This window comes from Carcharodon carcharias, chromosome 17 (assembly GCF_017639515.1).
Source record: "Carcharodon carcharias isolate sCarCar2 chromosome 17, sCarCar2.pri, whole genome shotgun sequence".
Classification (NCBI taxonomy): Eukaryota; Metazoa; Chordata; class Chondrichthyes; order Lamniformes; family Lamnidae; genus Carcharodon; species Carcharodon carcharias.
The window spans coordinates 82,117,451-82,136,865 of NC_054483.1; the positions used below are offsets into that span (position 1 = coordinate 82,117,451).

At 40.5% G+C, this 19,415-nt stretch overlaps 1 protein-coding gene across 1 annotated transcript; it reads right to left on the minus strand.

Annotated features, from left to right (window-relative positions):
* Nucleotides 1–34: 34 nt before the first annotated feature.
* mmp21 (matrix metallopeptidase 21) lies at nt 35–17,916 on the minus strand. The gene is made up of 7 exons (XM_041209291.1): nt 17,767–17,916; nt 16,608–17,304; nt 16,227–16,366; nt 9,777–9,918; nt 6,880–7,137; nt 6,628–6,800; nt 35–665 (listed from the first exon to the last, which is right to left on the minus strand). The coding sequence occupies exons 1-7, from the start codon at nt 17,914–17,916 to the stop codon at nt 366–368; spliced, it is 1,860 nt and encodes a 619-aa protein (XP_041065225.1). The 3' UTR covers nt 35–365.
* Between the last annotated feature and the right edge of the window lie 1,499 nt (nt 17,917–19,415).

Genomic DNA, 19,415 nt, shown 5'->3' on the forward strand with positions numbered 1-19,415 from the left:
CATCTAAGTAGTACTTTTATGGAAAACAGATTAACAATCCTTTTGATACATATGTCAATTTTTTAATTACTGTTTTCACCACATTACAAGTAAGTTAACCTTAATATGCAGTGTTATAACTTAGCAAATATAAAAATCTTTACATATATGGAATTAACAGTTTGGCACAGACTTTGTTACAAATGATTTTGACTCTAACATCTAGTCACTTAATTTTTGCATGTATCTGGGATAAGGCCCTGTATCATTAAGCATAAAAAGCAGGCTATTTATGCACTTGCAATCCAAAACAGCCTTTGTCATACATGCTTTAACCATTTCTCTTTCATAAATTGGAAACTTGTGTAAAAATGTTTGAAGCAAATTTAGTCTTTGTCCAGCATTGAATAATGAACATCGCAAATATCAAACCATTGATCTGATACCTTTCTCTTGGGCATTAGCCCATTCAATGGTAATAATGGGTTCTGCTTTTTATCCCAATCATCGACCACTTTCCAAAAGAAATTGCTTTTGAAGAAAAAAATGGATTGGTAGTGATATGAGTAGTATACAGCATTTAGATTTTCAATGGGATGATCATTTTGTACCACTGGTGGAAATACATCTATAATTCTTTTTGGATATCCATTAATCTGATTAATATTCACATTGAAAGTGATAACCTATAAAGAAAACAAATTCAGTAAGAAAAAGGTTGTGACCATTTTAGATGTTTAACAGCATTGCTTTTTGTTTCCATTGAAATCGAGTATCCCTATACCATAATTAGATGAAAAATAATTGGACCAGCCTAAAGAATCTCTTCATCTCAAAGCCTTTGTTACCATTACTAGAGTTACCATTTCATTCAAAAAAAGTTACCATTAAATCTTAACTTACTGACTCCTGCTGACAGTTTATTTTGACTGCTTTACTGATTCACAAACTTAAGGCAATTAAAAAAAGAATTTTGTTCTAATGAAAAGTGTTGACTTAAATTTTATAATGAAAAATAGTCACTATAACATCTGTCAAGGGATTCAGGTGATTTTTTTAAAAACTCATTTTTAGGATGTAGGTGTTGCTGGCAAGTCCAGCATTTATTGCCCATCTGTAATTGCCCTTGAGAAACTGCGCTTCAGACAGTAATGCCATAATCTACTAATCCGGTACTAGTAAATGTTTTGGAGTAATAAGTGCGTGCATAACTAATGACTTTAAATTTTAAACACATCCAATCAAGCAGGCGCATTAATATTGATTTTTCATATGTAGTCAGGGCCTTTGTGACCAGAGAACAAGAGGGCCAGGTCCATGTCCTTGGCCAATGAGATATAATGTGACAGGATTAATTAATGACATCAGAGTAAAGGCACCCCTTGTTAGCAGCGACCACTATATGGTTGAATTTTAATCCAGTTTGAAAGGGAGAAGGATGGGCATCTTAAACTTAAATAAGGGCAACCATGTGGACATGAAAGCTGAGCTAGCTGAAGTGAACGGGGATACTAAGCTAGAGGATAGATCAATAGACAATCAGTGGCAGACATTTAAGGGGAAGTTTCAGATAAGCATATTCCTACTATGAAGAAAAATTCTAACCACCATCTGTGGTTAACTAAAGAAGTTAAGAAAAGCATCAAATGTAAGGAAAAAGCATATAAATGTGCAAAGATGAGTGGCAGGTCAGATGATTGGTTAGAATATAAAGAACGGCAGAGAATGACTAGAAGGTTAATCAGGAGAAAAATTAGAGTATGAGAGAAAGCTAGCTAGAAATATAAAAACGAATATCAAGAGTTTCAAGATATTTAAAAAGGAAGAGTAAGTAAGTGAGTGTTGGTTGTCTAGAGTGACAGTGCGAAGGTAATAGATAATAAGGAAATGGCAGAAGAAAGAACAAATATTTTGCTTCTGTGTTCACTTTCAAAGATACAAAAACTATTCCAGTAATAGCTGTAAATCAGGAGGTGAAAGGGGAAGGGGGGTGAAATTGCAATCATTAGGGAAGTGATACTGAGCAAACTGATTGAGCTGTTGGCTGACAAGTCTCCAGGTCCTGATGGACTTCATCTTAGGGTCTTAACAAGAGGTGGCTAATGATGTAGTAGATGTACTGGGGTTAATTTTCCAAAATTTGCTAGATTCTGGAAAGGTTCTATCAGACTGGAAAGTAGCAAGTATAACCCCTCAATTCAAGAAGGGAGGAAGGCAGAAAACAGGAAATTAAAGGCCAGGTAGCTTCATGTCTGTCATGGAGAAGTTGTTAGAATTGACTGTTAAGGATTATAGCTGGGCAGTTAGAAAAAAACCAAGGTAATTGGGAAGAGTCAGCATAGTTTTGTGAAAGAGAACTCATGTTTAACCAATTTATTGGAGTTTTTTGAAGGATTAACATGCGCTGTGGATGGAGGGAATCCTGCAGAAGTGCTGTTCTTGGATTTCCAGAAGGCATTTGATAAGGTGCCACATCAAAGGTTATTGTGGAAAATAAAATCTCATGGTGTAAGGGTAACATATTAGCATGAATAGAAGATTGGCTGGCTGGCAGGAAACATGAATGGGTCTTTTTCTGATTGGTAGAATGTGACGAGGTGGAGTGCTGTAGGGGTCTGTGGTGGGGTCTCTTTTTTTTACAATTTACATCAATGACTTAGATGAGGGGAGTGATGGCATGGTAGCTAAATTTGCAGATGACCCAAAGATAGGCAGGAAAGTATGTTGTGAAGCGGACATAAGGAGCTTGCAGATGGATATAGATAGGTTGAGTGATTGGGCAAAGATCTGACAAATGGAGTTTAATGTGGGAAAATGTGAAATTGTTCACTTTGGCAGGAAGAATAAAAAAGCAGAGTATTACTTAAACAGAGAAGTGCTGAGGTGCAGAGAGATCTAGGTGTTTTGGTACATGAGTCACAAAAAGTTAGTATGCAGGTACAGCAAGTATTAAGGCAAATGGAATGCTATCCTTTATTACAAGAAGAACTGAACATAGAAGTAAGTATGTTATGCTTCAGATATACAGGGCATTGGTGAGATCACACCTCGAATACTGAGCAGTTTTGATCACAAAACAAAAACAGAATTACCTGGAAAAACTCAGCAGGTCTGGCAGCATCAGCGGAGAAGAAAAAAGTTGACGTTTCAAGTCCTCATGAGCCGTCAACAGAACTGAGTGAAATTAGGAGAGGGGTGAAATATAAGCTGGTTTAAGGTGGGGGGGAGAGAAGTGGGGGGGTGTGGTTGTAGGGACAAGCAAGCAGTGATAGGAGCAGATAATCAAAAGATGTCACAGACAAAAGAACAAAGAGGTGTTGAAGGTGATGATATCTAAACGAATGTGCTAATTAAGAATGGATGGCAGGACACATAAGGTACAGCTCTAGTGGGGATGGGGTGGAATAAGACTAACCGGACATAAAAGGTATAGATTTAAAATAATGGAAATAGGTGGGAAAAGAAAAACCTATATAAATTATTGGAAAAAACAAAAGGGAGGGGGAAGAAATGGAAAGGGGGTGGGGATGGAGTTCAAGATCTAAAGTTGTTGAATACAATATTCAGTCCGGAAGGCTGTAAAGTGCCTAGTCGGAAGATAAGGTGCTGTTCCTCCAGTTTGTGTTGGGCTTCACTGAAACAATGCAGCAAGCCAAGGGCAGACATGTGGGCAAGAGAGCAGGGTGGAGTGTTAAAATGGCAAGCGACAGGGAGGTTTGGGTCATTCTTGCAGACAGACCGCAGGTGTTCAGCTGATGTAGGGATGGAGATGGGTGGCAGGAGGTAGAAATAGGCTGTCTTGCTGATAGAGAATATGGGATCAAAAGTTCAGTTCAGAGTTTAATAGATCACAGAGCGTGACAAGAGTGGAAAGGCAGTTTGTTATGAATGTGGACGTAGGGAATTGTGCACGGATGTAAGAATTTTAAAATATTAGAGATACTCAACATGAATTCTAATCTTGTGTAACAGTTCAGCTGTTAATTATATTGGCTATGGTCATGTGCTTGTAATAGTTTAGATAGTATTCCTCAGTAGTGTATTTAGGGAGTGTTTTCCCAAAATAGGATTAATTATATTTAGCTCTGTCCTTCTAGAACTATAGCAAGAGATAGCACAAGAGGAGGCCATTTGGCCCATCATGTCTGTTTCAGCTCTTCATAAAGCTATCCAAATAATCCTAGATTCTTGTTCTTTCCCCACAGCCCCAAATTTTTTCCCTTCAAGTATTTATCCAATTTTCTTCCAAAGTTGTTGTTGAATCGGTTTCCACTACTCCTTCGGATAGTGCATTCTAGATCACCACATCAGCATGTGGAAAAACTAAGCAAAGTGAAATATTTCAGGTCACCTCTGATTCTTTTGTCAATCATTTTAAATCTGTGTCTCCTGGTTACTGACACTTGTCACTGGAAACAGTTTCTCCTATTTACCCTTTCAAAACTATTCATGATTTTGGAAACCTTTATCAGATCTCCTCTTCAGCAAAAAATCAGAAAGCAGAATACTATGTTACTGCTGGAAATCTGAAGTAAAAAGAGAAATTACTGGAAGTATACCAGTTCTGTGAGCATCTGTGAAGGGAGAAACGGTTAATGTTTCAGGTCTCTGGCCTTTCATCAGAACTGAGAAAAATTAGAAATGTAATAAGTTCTGAGCATTGGGTGGATGGGTGGGAGGACAAAAGGAAGGTCTGTGATATAGTAGGAGACAGGAGAGATTAAAAGAAAGAGTTAGTCTTTCAGGGCCAAAGGCAATGGTGATGGGGCTAGAAAAGAAACAAAAGATGTGCCTCGAGCAGATGTGCTGCATCAGAAAGCAAAATTGAGAAAAACATGCAAAGAACAAAATGGAGACACAGATTATGGTTTGAAATTGTTGAATTTGAGGTTGAGCCTGGAGGGCTGTGAAGTGCCTAACTGAAAGATGAGGTGCTATTCTTCAATCAAACCTGCTCAAAACCGATTACATTTCTAACTTTTCCCAATTCTGATAAATGAGATCCCATGAACGGATTATGGATGGCCTTAATGGGAACCTGGCTGAGGTGGGATGATACCTTCCTGCTGAATGAAGCCTCCCCGCCTAGCTACATCTTCCACAACTTGCCCTGTGAAGGTCATTGCGGGATGTTGTGGTATTTGTCTCCAGATCCCACCTTGGCCTAACCCCTACTCCTCTTGCACTTTGTCCTCCTTTGAACATCTCATCTTGTTCTCATCCTCAATGATATAAATCTCCATTTCAACTCATATTTTCTTTTCTCTTGAGTTCACAGCCCTCTTGTCCTCCCTAAATCTCTTCCCCCTATGTAAACTCTTCAAACCATATTCACAAGCACCCCCTGACTGTGCCATATCACATTGTCTTGCTTGTCCCATTGTATCAATTAAAGGGTATCTCTGATCACTCCTGATATTACTCACCACCCACGTTCCCCCTCTCACACCCCAACCCAACACCACCTGTATCCATCCTGGAAAATCTAACTCTCAATTCACTTACAACTGCACTTGCACATTCTCAACTATCTAGCCGTGGGCCCTCCATTTTCCACGGAATTTCTACAGCCATCGATTTACTCAACCGCACCTCACCTCTGTCTTTGATGTCCTAGTTACCCCCCAAAAAATTACTCTCTCTTCCCTCAGCCATTTTCCCTAGTATGGCCTTCATCTCTGTTCCCTTAAGTTCAAGGGATTCAGGCTTGAAAGGACAAGGCAGACAACTGGTTTAGCTATCCACCCCCAAATCTGGCTGACCACTTGAAACACTATCAGGTCCTGCTTTTGTCTGCTAAAACTGTTCATGAGGCTCATCCTGGAATCCGCAAACCGCTGCCTTAAACTCCACTCTCCCGGCCCCTCATCTCCAAGAACAAGGAACTCATGGACTTTTTTCTCACAGAGATTGAGACAATCCAATCAGCTATCTCTGTTGCACCTTCCCTTCCACTAACTCACCTTTATTGCTTCCTCCTTGCCCCAGCCTTTGCAAATTTCTCTACTTTCTCTCAGGTCTCCCTTCATGCCTTCTCTGAGCTCATCTTGTCCATGAGACCAACCTCCTGTTCCCTCAATCCAATTCCATTAAGCTGCTGTATACCCAACTTTTCCTTCTGGCTCCCATGTTAGCCATTTTGTAAATTGTTTGCTTTCTTTAGATGTTGGCCCTTAGTTCTTTTGCTGCTCACCTTATATCAGCATCCTCTGGTTCTTGACCCTTCCACCAAATGGAAACAGTTTCCATCTGTTCCACCTAGACCCTTCATGATCCTGAACACCTCTATAAAATCTCCTTTCAACCACCCCCACCACATTTCTGGGGAGAACAACTCCACCTTTTCCAATCTAACCACATAACTGAAGTCTCTCATCCCATGAACCATTGTCATAAATCATTTGTGTACTCACTCCAAAGCATTCACATCCTTCCCAAATTTTTATCCTCTATCATTGCCTCTCAACATTTTCGTACCACCAGTCAGAATCTGTTATTCCTAACTGATCTGATTTGCATGCAGGTCTAGTCCCACACTATGTAGCTGAGACTTAAACCCACACTACTCCCCCTGCCCCCAGGGTAATTAGGAGAGTGAAAATGCCTTGCCTCTGTCACCTACATCCCAAGAACAAAAAAGAAACTTACATTTGAACCTTTGAAGAAATATATGTTTTGGTCTCTCTTATTATAGAAAGCTGTATCAATTGGACCCTGAACACCTGGAAAGCCTTCAGAAATTAACTTGGGATATTTGTTTCCCTCTGTGTCTTCTGTGTATGTTTGATCATTTTCATTGTCATATCTCCAAAACTGAATACCTGTATAAGAAGACAAGTTCACATTGAAAATAACATTCCACCAATTAATTGCTATTAAATTTATTGAACATTAAATCACCTTTGAAGAAATAGATTGCATCTCTTGTCCACGTCCATATATGTACAAAAGCATCAATGCCACTTGTTGGGATTCCTTGCCATCCAACTGAGATCGTAATGGGATCTCCATAGCGTGTTCGATTGTTACGATTTTCATAAAGCCAATACAATTCATTTCTGAAGAAATATGTGTTAAATCGAATCATTGTCTCCCCATATTGGTCTTTCTCCTTATGAATCCAGTCAAATACTGTGTCAAAAGGACTTTCGCATACACCTATAAAGAATAATCAAAGTCAACCCGTTGCTACTTTTAAAAAGAAAAATGTTCCATGAAGAATACAAGCCATTATACTTCAAAGTATTGTATTGTGATGATAAGTAGGCTACATGTTGAAACATCAATATATTATCGTGAAATGGTGGATTTTTTTCTGCACCCCCTCCAAAGCCTTCACATGCCTTTACAAAAGTAAAGTCTACATTTTGATAGCTTTTTAAAAAGTTTTTTTTTAAATTTCACTTCTATTCTTACACCCTTGCTTGCTCCAATTCTAGGTTGCTTGTGTCCAAACATTGTCCTTTGGCTCAGTTATTTTAGTCCATGAATTTATTTAATTGTTATTAACGTTGCTGTGTAGAATTAAATAGAATTTTACAGCATAGAACCATTCAGTTCGACAGCTCTCTGCCAGCATTTATGATCTGCATTTGGTCAACGGCAGTTTGCATTCACAAAGATGGAATATACCTTCTCATTTTCAGCATTATAAACCCATTCCTTTAGTTCATGGCCACTTTCAATTTGCATAATTACCTTTGTGTTGTCAGGCTGCCTATTTACTGTCTTTGTAGATGAGCCAGAGCTGCCTCCAGCTGAGGATTGGGAAAACTGAACCCATCTCATTTAGCTCCTCCCAAAAATATTGGACCTTTCTCTTTCCCATCCGCGAATTGCTCTTACAGGATGCAATTGATCGTGCACGTCAATGTTCCGTCTGACTTCTGTTTGCTGTACCTGGATGGCTTGTTGCACTGCTGGTCCTTTTAAGATAATGTGTAGCCATGCATGTGTGCATCTTAAAGGGAATTTTGCTTGTGTGCAGCCTGTTTCTTCCCTGCATGGCACATTCGCAATTGTTGCATGGCTACACATCTGCGTAGTATGGAATGGATCATCAGTGGAATCCTGAACTTAGCTGCAAACCCCATATCCTAACATTCACTGAGACTGCATACTTCCATTCCTCCAAAATAGCTGACATTTGTCCCATCCCACCTTCTCTGCTGCTAAAATCCTTATCCATGCTTTGATTGCCTCAAATGCCATTGTGAGCAGTTTCTCATATTTCTCTGCAAACTTCAACTTATCCAAAATGCTATTGCCTGTCCTTCACTAGGTCTCAGTTGATGATCACTCATGTTCTTGTTGATTATCACTGAATCCCTGTTGCTGGCAAAGCCAACATTTGTTGCCCATCCCTAATTGCCCTTGAACTCAGTGGCTTGCTAGGCCATTCAAGAGGCGGTTAAGAGAGAACCACATTGTTGTGGATCTGGAGTCACATGTAGGCCAGACCAGGTAAGGACAGCAGATTTCTTTCCCTAAAGAGGGAGATGGGTTTTTACAATTGATTATAGTTTCATGGTCAGCATTGCTGAGGCTAGTTTTCAATTCCAGATTTTAAATTTCACCAGCTGCTGTGATGAAATTTAAACCCATGTCCCAGAGCATTAGCCTGGGCCTCTGGATTACTAGTCCAGAGACATTGCCACTACACCACCGTTTCCCCTGATAAGCTTTATGCATTAGACTGTTTCCTTTTAGCTAGATTATTTCAGTTAGATTTGGGGGTCAGATCTCTGGAGGTGGTTCTTTTACCAGAAGAATATGAAGAGTTATGAAACAAATTTCCACTTGTTCAGTGACTGCTGATTTGTTACATACCTTCAAATGAGAGGTGAGTCAATTCCTGGCTGGGACAGAAATCAGTGTACGAAAGGTAAGTGAGGTACTAAGTAATATAAATCATGGTGTCCTGGACTAGTTTTGATCTCCTTAGGGTGTTGGAGAGGAATTTCCCACATTATTTCTCTATAAATTGACCTTGGGTTTGACCAGGTGGTTACTTAATTGTGCGGTTATGTTGTGAATTATGATGCTAAAGGTATTGCAACTATAGGGGACAGGCTCGATGAAGCAGCTGGTTTTTTCCTGGCCATCATTTTTGTATGTTTGTATCCTCACTCCCTTCAACCCATTATTGACAGCTTTGCCTTCAGCTGCCTAGAATTACCCCTCTGCATTGCCGCCACTCAGTCACTTAAGATCCTCCCTAATACCCATCTCCAAACATTGAGTCACCCCATCTAACATCTCCTTCAACTTGGCATTTGCTTTTTCCTATGCCTGTGTGGGGAAAAAAAACAAAAACGTTTTTTCTACATTAAAGTGTTTTTTAAATACATTTTGTTGTGATGGCACAAAAATAAACACCTTAACTCAATTTTTAAATTTTGTTGGTCTGTTGACTTGCCCCTTAGTTTCTAACCCTAGAAATAACCTGTCTATTCAGCCCTTACTTAAAGTCAAACCTTTCATTGACAATCACATCAAGGATACAACTCTGTACAAGTATTTTATTTCACAGTTCTGCTTTTCTCAACTCAGTGGAGAGATTAGGGTGTAGAAATTTCCATTATGTTTGGCCACATCACTTGAAAAGCAGGCCTCAATGCCATATGCCACCTGCAATGTTACTGTAACTGATCATTCACTCCTTACTGGTCGCTGGCTGTGTTAACAGCAGGTTGTATTTATTCACAGTACGAAGAAAATGGCTTGGAATGTTTTAATTGCCTGTAACACATTAATCAGATTTTGCTGGAGTTTACATTTGAATGTTTTGTTCTTACCATAGAGTTGCTGAATAGCTTTCCTGTCGAGCCAATCCAGCTCAAACATTGGACCTTGTGGAATGTAGCTGGGCTGCATTACTGAACCTGTTCTGTAGATATGAGGCAAACCCAGTACGTGACCTAGTTCATGGACAGCCACCTATACAATTGGGCAGATTGAAATACTCTATGAAGTAAACTGACCAAAGGACAATTCGACATTTCCATATTGTGCCAGTTTCCTTTAGTATTTCAAAACTGGCTAAATTGTTATGTTAAAATAAGGTGCACCATTTTTCTGAGCTTTAAAATCCAGAATATGTGGGTTGGGGCAAAGCCTGCTATGGTTCCTAACCAGAAAAGTCTTTGATCTGTTCTGTTAACTGACTCAACCACCTGACAGTGGCGCCATCCTGGTGTAAGGGAAAGATTCATTTTCCGCTCTTGCCATCCATTGACTGCTCCTGAGGTAAATGCAACTGAATGTTGAATAAGGACCTGTTCTAGCTTGACTGTAATGCTCCCTACAGTCAACCTGCTGAATATCACTTTCTAGATTCATTTCATAGAATCATAGAAACCTACAGCACAGAAGGAGGCATTTCAGTCCATCATCCCTTTGCTGGCTCTTTGAAAGGGCAATCATGCTTGGTTCCACAATTTTGTTTTTTCATGTAAAATCCTGTAAGTTCTTCATCCTCAAGTACCTGTCTAACTTCCTATTACAATTATTTAAGAATCCGCTTCCACCACATTTTCAAGTAGAGTGTACCAGCCTCAACAGCTCTGAATGGTAACAATTTTTCTCATCTCCCCTGTAGATCTTTTGCCTATGATTTTAAATCTATGACCTCTGGCTATTGACCCAGAGGAGATTACCTTCCTCTATCTACTCTATCAAAACTTCATCATCTTGAAAACCTCTATTTGGTCATCATTTAAATTTCTCTGCTCCAAGCAGAACTCAGAATCACAGAATGTCACAGTGCAGAAGAGGCCCTTCGGCCCATCGAGTCTACAGCAACACGTGAGAAACAACTGACCTACCTACCTAATCCCATTTACCAGCACTTGGCCCATAGCCTTGAATGTTATGACATGCCAAGAGCTCATCCAGGTACTTTTTAAAGGATGTGAGGCAACCCGCCTCCACCACCCTCCCAGGCAGTGCATTCCAGACCATCACCACCCTCTGGGTAAAAAACTTTTTCCTCACATCCCTCCTAAACCTCCTGCCCCTCACCTTGAACTTGCGTCCCCTCGTGACTGACCCTTTAACTAAGGGGAACAGCTGCTTTCTATCCAACCTGTCCATGTCCCTCATAATCTTGTACACCTCGATCAGGTCGCCCCTCAGTCTTCTCTGCTCCACCGAAAGTAACCCAAGTCTATCCAACCTCTCTTCATAACTTAAATGTTTCATCCCCGGCAACATCCTGGTGAATCTCCTTTGCAACCCCTCCAGTGCAATCACATTTTTCCTATAATGTGGCGACCAGAACTGCACACAGTACTCCAGCTGTGGCCTCACCAAGCTTCTATACAACTCCAACATGACCTCCCTACTTTTGTAATCTATGCCTCGATTGATAAAGTCGTGTCCCATTTGCCTTTTTTACCACCCCACTAATATAACCCTTCGTCTTCAGAGGTCTATGGCACACATGCCAAGGTCCCTTTGTTCCTCAGAGCTTCCTAGTGTCATGCCTTTCATTGAATAATTCCCTGTCAAATTACTCCTTCCAAAGTGTATCACCTCCCACTTTTCAGGGTTAAATTCCATCTGCCACTTATCTGCTCATTTGACCATCCCGTCTATATCTTTCTCTAGCCCAAGACACTCAACCTCACTGTTAACCACCCGGCCAATCTTTGTGTCATCCGCAAACTTACTAATCCTACCCCCCACATAGTCATCTATGTCGTTTATATAAATGATGAATAATAGGGGACCCAGCACAGGTCCCTGTGGTATGCCACTGGACACTGGCTTCTAGTCACTAAAGCAGCCTTCTGTCATCACCCTCTGTCTCCAACAAATAAGCCAATTTTGAATCCACCTTTTCAAATTACCCTGTATCCCATGTACATTTGCCTTCTTTATAAGTCTCCCATGTGGGACTTTGTCAAAGGCTTTGCTGAAATCCATATAAACTACATCAACTGCACTACCCTCATCTACACACCTGGTCACCTCAAAAAATTCAATCAAATTTGTTAGGCATGACCTCCCTCTGACAAAGCCATGCTGACTATCCCTGATCAAATCTTGCCTCTCCAAGTGGAGGTAGATTCTCTCCTTCAGAATTTTCTCCAATAGATTCCCTACCACTGACCAGTGAGACTCCCTGGCTTATCTCTACAACCTTTCTTAAATAGCTGAACTACATTAGATGTTGTCCTGTCCTCTGGCACCTCCCACATGGCCTGAGAGGAATTAAAAATTTGGGTCAGAGTCCCTGTGATCTTTTCCCTTGCCTCCCTCAGCAGTCTGGGACACAAATCATCCGGACCTGGAGATATGTCCACTTTTAACCCTGCCAACACCTCCAATACCTTGTCACTCCCTCTCTCAATTTGCTCAAGAACCTCACAATCTCTCTCCCCGAGATCCATACCTTCATCCTCGTTCTCTTGAGTGAAGACTGATGTGAAGTATTCACTTAACACTCTACAGATGTCCTCTGGCTCCACCCATAGATTGCCGCCTTGGTCCCTAATGGGCCCTACTCTTTCCCTGGTTATCCTCTTCCCATTGATATACTTATAGAATATCTTGGGATTTTCCCTTCTTTTACCAGTCAGAGCTTTCTCATATCCCCTCCTTCCTCCCCGAATTGCTTTCTTAAGCTCCACCCTGCACTTACTGTACTCCACTGATGCCTCTGCTGATTTGTTCCCCTTGTATCTGCTAAAAGCCTCTCTTTTCCTTCTCATCATATCCTGAATACCTCTGGTCATCCATGGTTCTCTGGGCTTGTTACTCCTATCAATCACCCTAGAGGGAACATGTTAAGCCTGTATTCCCGTGCATCTGCCCTCACACCTTCCTCTCCCTCCCAGAACCATGATAGGGTCCCCCTTGTCCTCACTTATTATCCCACCAGCCTCCGCATTCAAAGGATCATCCTACGCCATTTCCAACTCCACCATGATACCACCACCAAACACATCTTCCCTTCACCCCCACCCCCTCCCCCCACCCCCGGCCTCATTCCGCAGGGATCGTTCCCTCTGGGACACCCTGGTCCACTCTTCCATCACCCCCTACACCTCAACCCCCTCCCACGGCACCTTCCCATGCAACCACAGAAGGTGCAACACCTGCCCCTTTACTTCCCCCCTCCTCACCGTCCAAGGGCCTAAACACTTCTTTCAAGTGAAGCAGCATTTCACTTGCACTTCTCTCAATTTAGTCTACTGAATTCGCTGCTCCCAATACGGTTTCCTCTACATTGGAAAGACCAAATGCAGACTGGGTGACCGCTTTGCGGAACACCTTTGGTCTGTCCGTAAGCATGACCCAGACCTCCCTGTCGCTTGCCATTTCAACACTCCACCCTGCTCTCATGCCCACATGTCCGTCCTTGGCCTGCTGCATTGTTCCAGTGAAGCTCAACGCAAACTGGAGGAACAGCACCTCATTTTCCAACTAGGCACTTTACAGCCTTCCGGACTTAATATTGAGTTCAACAACTTTAGATCATGAACTCTCTCCTCCATCCCCTTTCCAATCCCCCTTTTTGCAATAATTTATATATATTTTTCTTTTCCCACCTATTTCCATTATTTTTAAATGTATTTCCATCCATTGTTTTATCTTTACCTTTTAGCCTATTTCAATCCCGTCTCCCCACCCTCCCACCCCACTCCCACTAGGGCTATCTGTACTTTGTCCATCCTGCTTTCTACCCTTAATGTCACCATTAGCACATTTCTTAGCTAATATCGCCATCGTCAACACCTCTTTGTCCTTTTGTCTATGACATCTTTTGTCAATCTTCACCTATCACTGGTCCTCTATCCAGCTCTATTTGTCCCACTCCCCTTAAACCAACTTTTATTTCACCTCTTTTCTATTTTTCCTTCGTTCTGATGAAGAGTCATTCGGACTCAAAACATTAACTGTATTCCTCTCCGCAGATGCTGTCAGACCTGCTGAGTTTTACCCAGATATTTTTGTTTTTGTTTTGGATTTCCAGCATCCACACAGTTTTTTTGCTTTTATCATTATGTTGAGTCTGTACCCTCCCCATTTCCTTTTTGAACGCCCCCCCCACTGCTCTTCTGTAGATTTCCCCACAAGTAGCTGTTCCCAGTCTACCTTGGCCAGATCCTGCATAATTTTGTTAAAATCCATTTACCCCAATCCAAAACATTTTTTTGCCACTTGTCAATTTCTTTGTCCATAACAAACTTAAATTGTACCATGTGGTCGCTATCACTGAAATGCTCGCCCACCACCACCTCAGCCACCTATCCAGCTTCATTCCCCAGAATTAGGTCCAGCAATGTGCCGTCCCTTGTTGGACCCTCTACATATTGACCTAAAAAGTTCTCCTGTACACATTTCAAGAATCCACTCCATCCAAGCCCTTAACACTATGTCTATCCCAATTAATGTTGGGAAAGTTGAAATCATCTAATATAATGACCCTATTGTGAATGTTTTACACACCTCTGCAAATTGTGCACATATTTGTTCCTCAATTTCCCACTGGCGATCTGGGGGTCTATAATAAACACCTAACATTGTGGCTGACCCTTTTTTATTCCTAAACTCTATCCACAAAGCTTCATTCGATGCCCCCTTCTAACCATCCTAACTTTTCCAGCCTCTCCTCATAACAGAAATAAATTTCTTCTATCCCCTTTCTAAAGCTTTTATACCTTTCCTTAAGTGTGGTGCCCAGAATTATCCACAATACTCCAGCTGCAATAGACCTAACGAGTGATTTATGACATTCCAGCACAATCTCATTGCTGTTATATTCTTTGTTTCTACTTATAATCCCGAATGACATGTGTGCTTTTTTAGTCACCTTATCAACCTGCCCTGCCACCTTTATGGAGTTGTGTATATGGGCACCAAGCCTCTCTGCTCATCTACACTTTTCAAAATACTGCCATTTATACTATACTGTCTCTCTGTATTAGTCCTCCCAGAGTGCATCACTTCACATTTCTCTACATTGAACACCATCTGCCATGCTTCTGCCCATTTCACCATCTTGTCTGTTATACTGAAGTCTGCAACTATCCTCACCAATACATTGCCAAATTTTCTAACACCTGCAAACTATATAACACTACTCCCTATACTTGAGCCTGGGTCATTTATGAAAATTGAAAGAAGTAATGGACCCAAAGCTGATCTGTAGAGAACACAACTGCAAACCATCTCCCAATCTGAAAACATCCATCCAACAACACTCTTTTCTTCCTGACGCTGAACCAATTCCATATCCATACCACCACTTTTTCCTTAATTCCGTGGGCTTCCATCTTCTTAACAAGTTCCTGTGTGGCACATTGTCGAATACCTTCCAAAAGTCTTTAGATACATCTACTGCGCTATCTTGATCAAGATTCACTGTTACTTTATCAAAGAATTCAATCAAGTTAGTCGGATACAACTTTTCTTTAACAAATCCATGCTGGGTCTCCTCGATGGACCCATGCCTTTCCAAATGAAAGCTTATTTTGTCCCTGATAATGGATTCCAATAACTTCCTAACCACTGATATTAGTATGACTGATTAGCTCAATATTTGGGGTTCTATAACAATATAACCTATGCCCCTCTGTTCCTTAATTGGAGCCTAGACCATCTAGCATATTCTTTCTCATTTTAACTGTAACATCATCCTTAATCAATGCTGCCACATACCTTGTGCTCTTTGCTTCACTATTATTTGTGAATATATTAAGAACTAGATCCTGACTTTATTCCAGACCAATCATAATCTTTTGTGGCAATTTGTACCTGCAGCTCACCAACACTATTAGCAAAATTGATTTACATATAATTTCTTGGTCACTTTTACTATTTTCCTTGATCTGGTCCCTCCAATTTTTGGGATATTTCTAGAAATCTTTTAAAGTACATGGAATTCTGCTTCCCCTGACCAGAGAATGGTGTGAGTATACAGCACAATTTCCCCAGCTATCTGTTTGGTGCCTCCTTTTAGAGTGGCACAATGACAAATAAGTGCAGCATGTGGTGATGACATTTAGACGTGCTTTAGAAGGACTGACTCTGCCAAAGCTACAGTGCCCGCACACAAATCAGTGCTTTCAGGAGAGAATAGTGGGTGAAATTCAAGGATAATACAATAGTTATAATGCAATATTCTATAAAAAATCTTACTGCTTAGTTGATTTGGAATTACCTTGCTGCAAATTTCAACAAGAATTAGAAAGCAAAAGGAATAAGTGAGATTCAAAGATGTCAATCAAGATTCTTACTTTTAGCAGACTAATTCCATTTCCATTGCTTGGTGTGGTAAAATGGTCATCATCGTCAAAATGAATGTCACCTAATTGCCAAGCATGAGCAAACTCCTGTCCATTGCCATCAAATGTTCGCGTGCAGCCCATATGTCGACCTAGAGCAAAAATGACTATTTAGTACAGCATATTAATTCATGTAGTAATTTGTACAACAACTGATGTACATAAATTAAGCTATATTTTTGTATGGCAAAATATCAAACTTGCACCTTTGGTTATCCAAATATTTATTTTATTGACACAGAAACTACTATATTTCATGTTCTGGTGTAAATTAAGTTCTGAATAGTCTATCTATAAAACGTGACATTGCATTTGTAAAGCCACCAACATTACCTGTTCCAAAGCCAAGTTTAATGTCAACCATTGATGCAGGAGAGTGGATATTCTCTTCAAACTCTAAAGGAATGACTTCGCTCCACATCCTAAAAGCCATTTTCAGCACGTGTTTCTGGTCTTCGATGGAGAGCTGGTTGCTATAACCTTCTCCCATCAGGCGCCATGTAAGCTTTGGTTTGGTAAAGGCCATTTTTGGTGCCTCGATAAACAAGTCAGGGTCAACAGATACTTTCTGTCGTCTGGGAGCAAACAACTGCAAAAAACGCTTCTTGCGACCATTGGAGCTTAGAGTCACATTAGTGCCAAGGTTGTTATCAGCTGCTGTTTTGTTGAAACCAGCTGTTTGGTCGGCAGTATCATGTGCCTCATTATCCATCAGGGTATCTTCGGACAGAACTTTGTCTGGGACCCCACATCGCGGTTTGTTCATAGCTCCTTTAGTGGTCTTGTCTAATTCTCCTGTCACAGGTATGCCATTGGCTTTCTGAAATTGTTTTAGGGCTTCTATATAGGCAATGCTCCCAGTGGACTCAGCCTGTGGTTGTTCCCTTTGTTTGGAAACCCAGGTCCCTTCTTTGATAAGTTGCAGCAAATCTTTAGGAGCTCGATGGTCATCTGTAACGTTCTCCACTTTCTGGTGCCGGATTTTCTCCCAGTTTATTTGTTCTGTCCATCCATATTTAGACAGGTATTGCTTAAAAAAAAAACAAATTTCCCAGATTCAAGAAATATGGAATACCGGAGTTTAATCGATAAACTTGCAGATAAAACACTAACAGAAAATGCTGGAAATACTCAGTAGGTCAGGCAGCATCTGTGGAGAGAAACATTTTCAGGTCGATGACCCTTTGTCAGAACTGGTTCGTAAAATTCACAAAATAATGGTACGTGTTGTTTAACAACTATAGATGGATCAACGCAAACTGCAGTCAAGTTACAGAATCTTCATCATCTCCAGGCGGGAAAATAGATCATATCTATACATCCGAACCAAAACTGCCTACAGGTCCACAGGGATAGGAACTGCTCAGATCCCAGAGGAATAGGAATATTCTCAATGTAAAGAAGCATTCTCTCCTCCAGTACATTTAAGTGCACTTATAACTAAGCTAAAGAAACCTTCATCTACATACAGCTGATAGGTGTGCTTTCCTACCTCAGCTGCAATCTGGTCAAGGATGGGACGTGCCCAACGCCCTGAGGACGAGGCGATGTCCGAGCGATCGCGGTTATGAAAGCGTTTCTCACAATCCACCCAGATAATGGCGATGGCCCAAACCAGGCTGAGGTGTAAGGTGAGCCGCATGCTGATGATCCCTGCACGGTCGGACCGTTCTAGCCGACGTACGAAGGTTTTCCATTTATGTACCACTAGCACCCAGCCTGAGACAACCCACATTCAACAAACTTCAAACAGTCTCTTCAAACCTCGCAAATGTTCTTTTTAATCCCGCCGGCAGAGGATATCGACCCTCTTGAGTTCTGGGTTTGTTTATTAACAGGCCAATGATATATTTACTGGAATATAATTTCGTTATAAGCACACTTAGGTGCGGTGTCGTTTTGCATCTGCATTTGCAAGCATGACATGCTGAGATTTGTAACCAAGATTCTGCAGTTGGTAAACAACATATGTTTAAATTATGTAAATTTGATAGCCATTTGCGCCTTGAATCATCTGGTAGTTCTGAGCTTAATGTGTGGAACTTTAAATCAATACAGTTTCGCGTTTTGCACTCTACTTTCATGATTTCCTTTTATATTTTAAACAACCGTTTTAAAGAAAAGCAACTCAAATTGCTCCGTTCTTGTCCTTGCTGCCAAAAAATGGTAAATAGAATTTTAAGCAATTAAATATCATTTTCATTTCGCCTTTCAGTGAAACAGAGCCAAAAGGGGTTTGACAATCGCACACCGGAAGGAATAGAATTTCTCAGTAAATAGTTATTGACAGCTGGATAAAGCTTTAGAATATTTCAGGGTGTTGATGGAAGCAAACGAAATTTTTAGTGTTGACTGCAATTAAAAGGATGAATTATTCAGTTGTCAGGAAGAGTGTGAATCAATCCAATTTCAATTTTCACCTTGTGTAAAAATCACTGACAAGAAAGTAAGTTTCTTTTCAGGTAACTCACTGTGGCACCAAGGGGTTTTCATTCAAAATTCTAGATCATGGAAGATAAGAGAATGGGAAAATTATGGGGTTAAAACTATCAATGAGGTACATCATTGCTACACCAAAGTAAAGAGAACTTAAAAGGTGGAAAGAGATTTGAGCATGCAGATGTTATTCTCTTAAATGTTTTAAATGTTTATTTTTTATTAAAACATTCCTTTCTGCTCCTTAATAACAAAGGTTGCACTTGCATAGTGGATATCCAGCTGCAGATAATTTACTTTCTCTGATAATTTACTTTCTCTGCTATGAACTTTTTTTTCTTTTGGAATTTACCTTTCTTTCCTGCCTTCCATCTTTTTTTCTCTTTCTTGGGGCCTACCAGTAACTTTTGCCAAGAAAAGTGTTTGCATGCTGTCCTGCAACTTTACCCCAAAAAAACAGAAGTTGCAATCTTGCAGAATGGTTTGGCCTTGCTGCATACCTCTAATTTAAATACACATAAGCTGAATAAAAGCTGGTGTTAATTGATTTTAGGAAAGGAAAAATGCTAGAAATAATATATGAAAAATATTTATGAACCAGAGTTAGAATAAAATAAATAGTACTTACAAATACATATGCATTTCACAGCCAATTAAACACTTTGAAGTTTAGACATTGTTAAACATTTTTTTTCAAAACATGGT

Excerpts from the sequence above, each read along its gene's own strand:
- mmp21 (XM_041209291.1), bottom strand. The coding sequence starts at position 17,916 with ATGCGGCTCACCTTACACCTCAGCCTGGTTTGGGCCATCGCCATTATC. Across the intron at positions 7,138-9,776 it reads AGCTATTCAGCAACTCTATG|GTGTATGCGAAAGTCCTTTT; the intron begins GTAAGAACAAAA and ends TATTCTTTATAG. Across the intron at positions 6,801-6,879 it reads TGCAATCTATTTCTTCAAAG|GTATTCAGTTTTGGAGATAT; the intron begins GTGATTTAATGT and ends CTTCTTATACAG.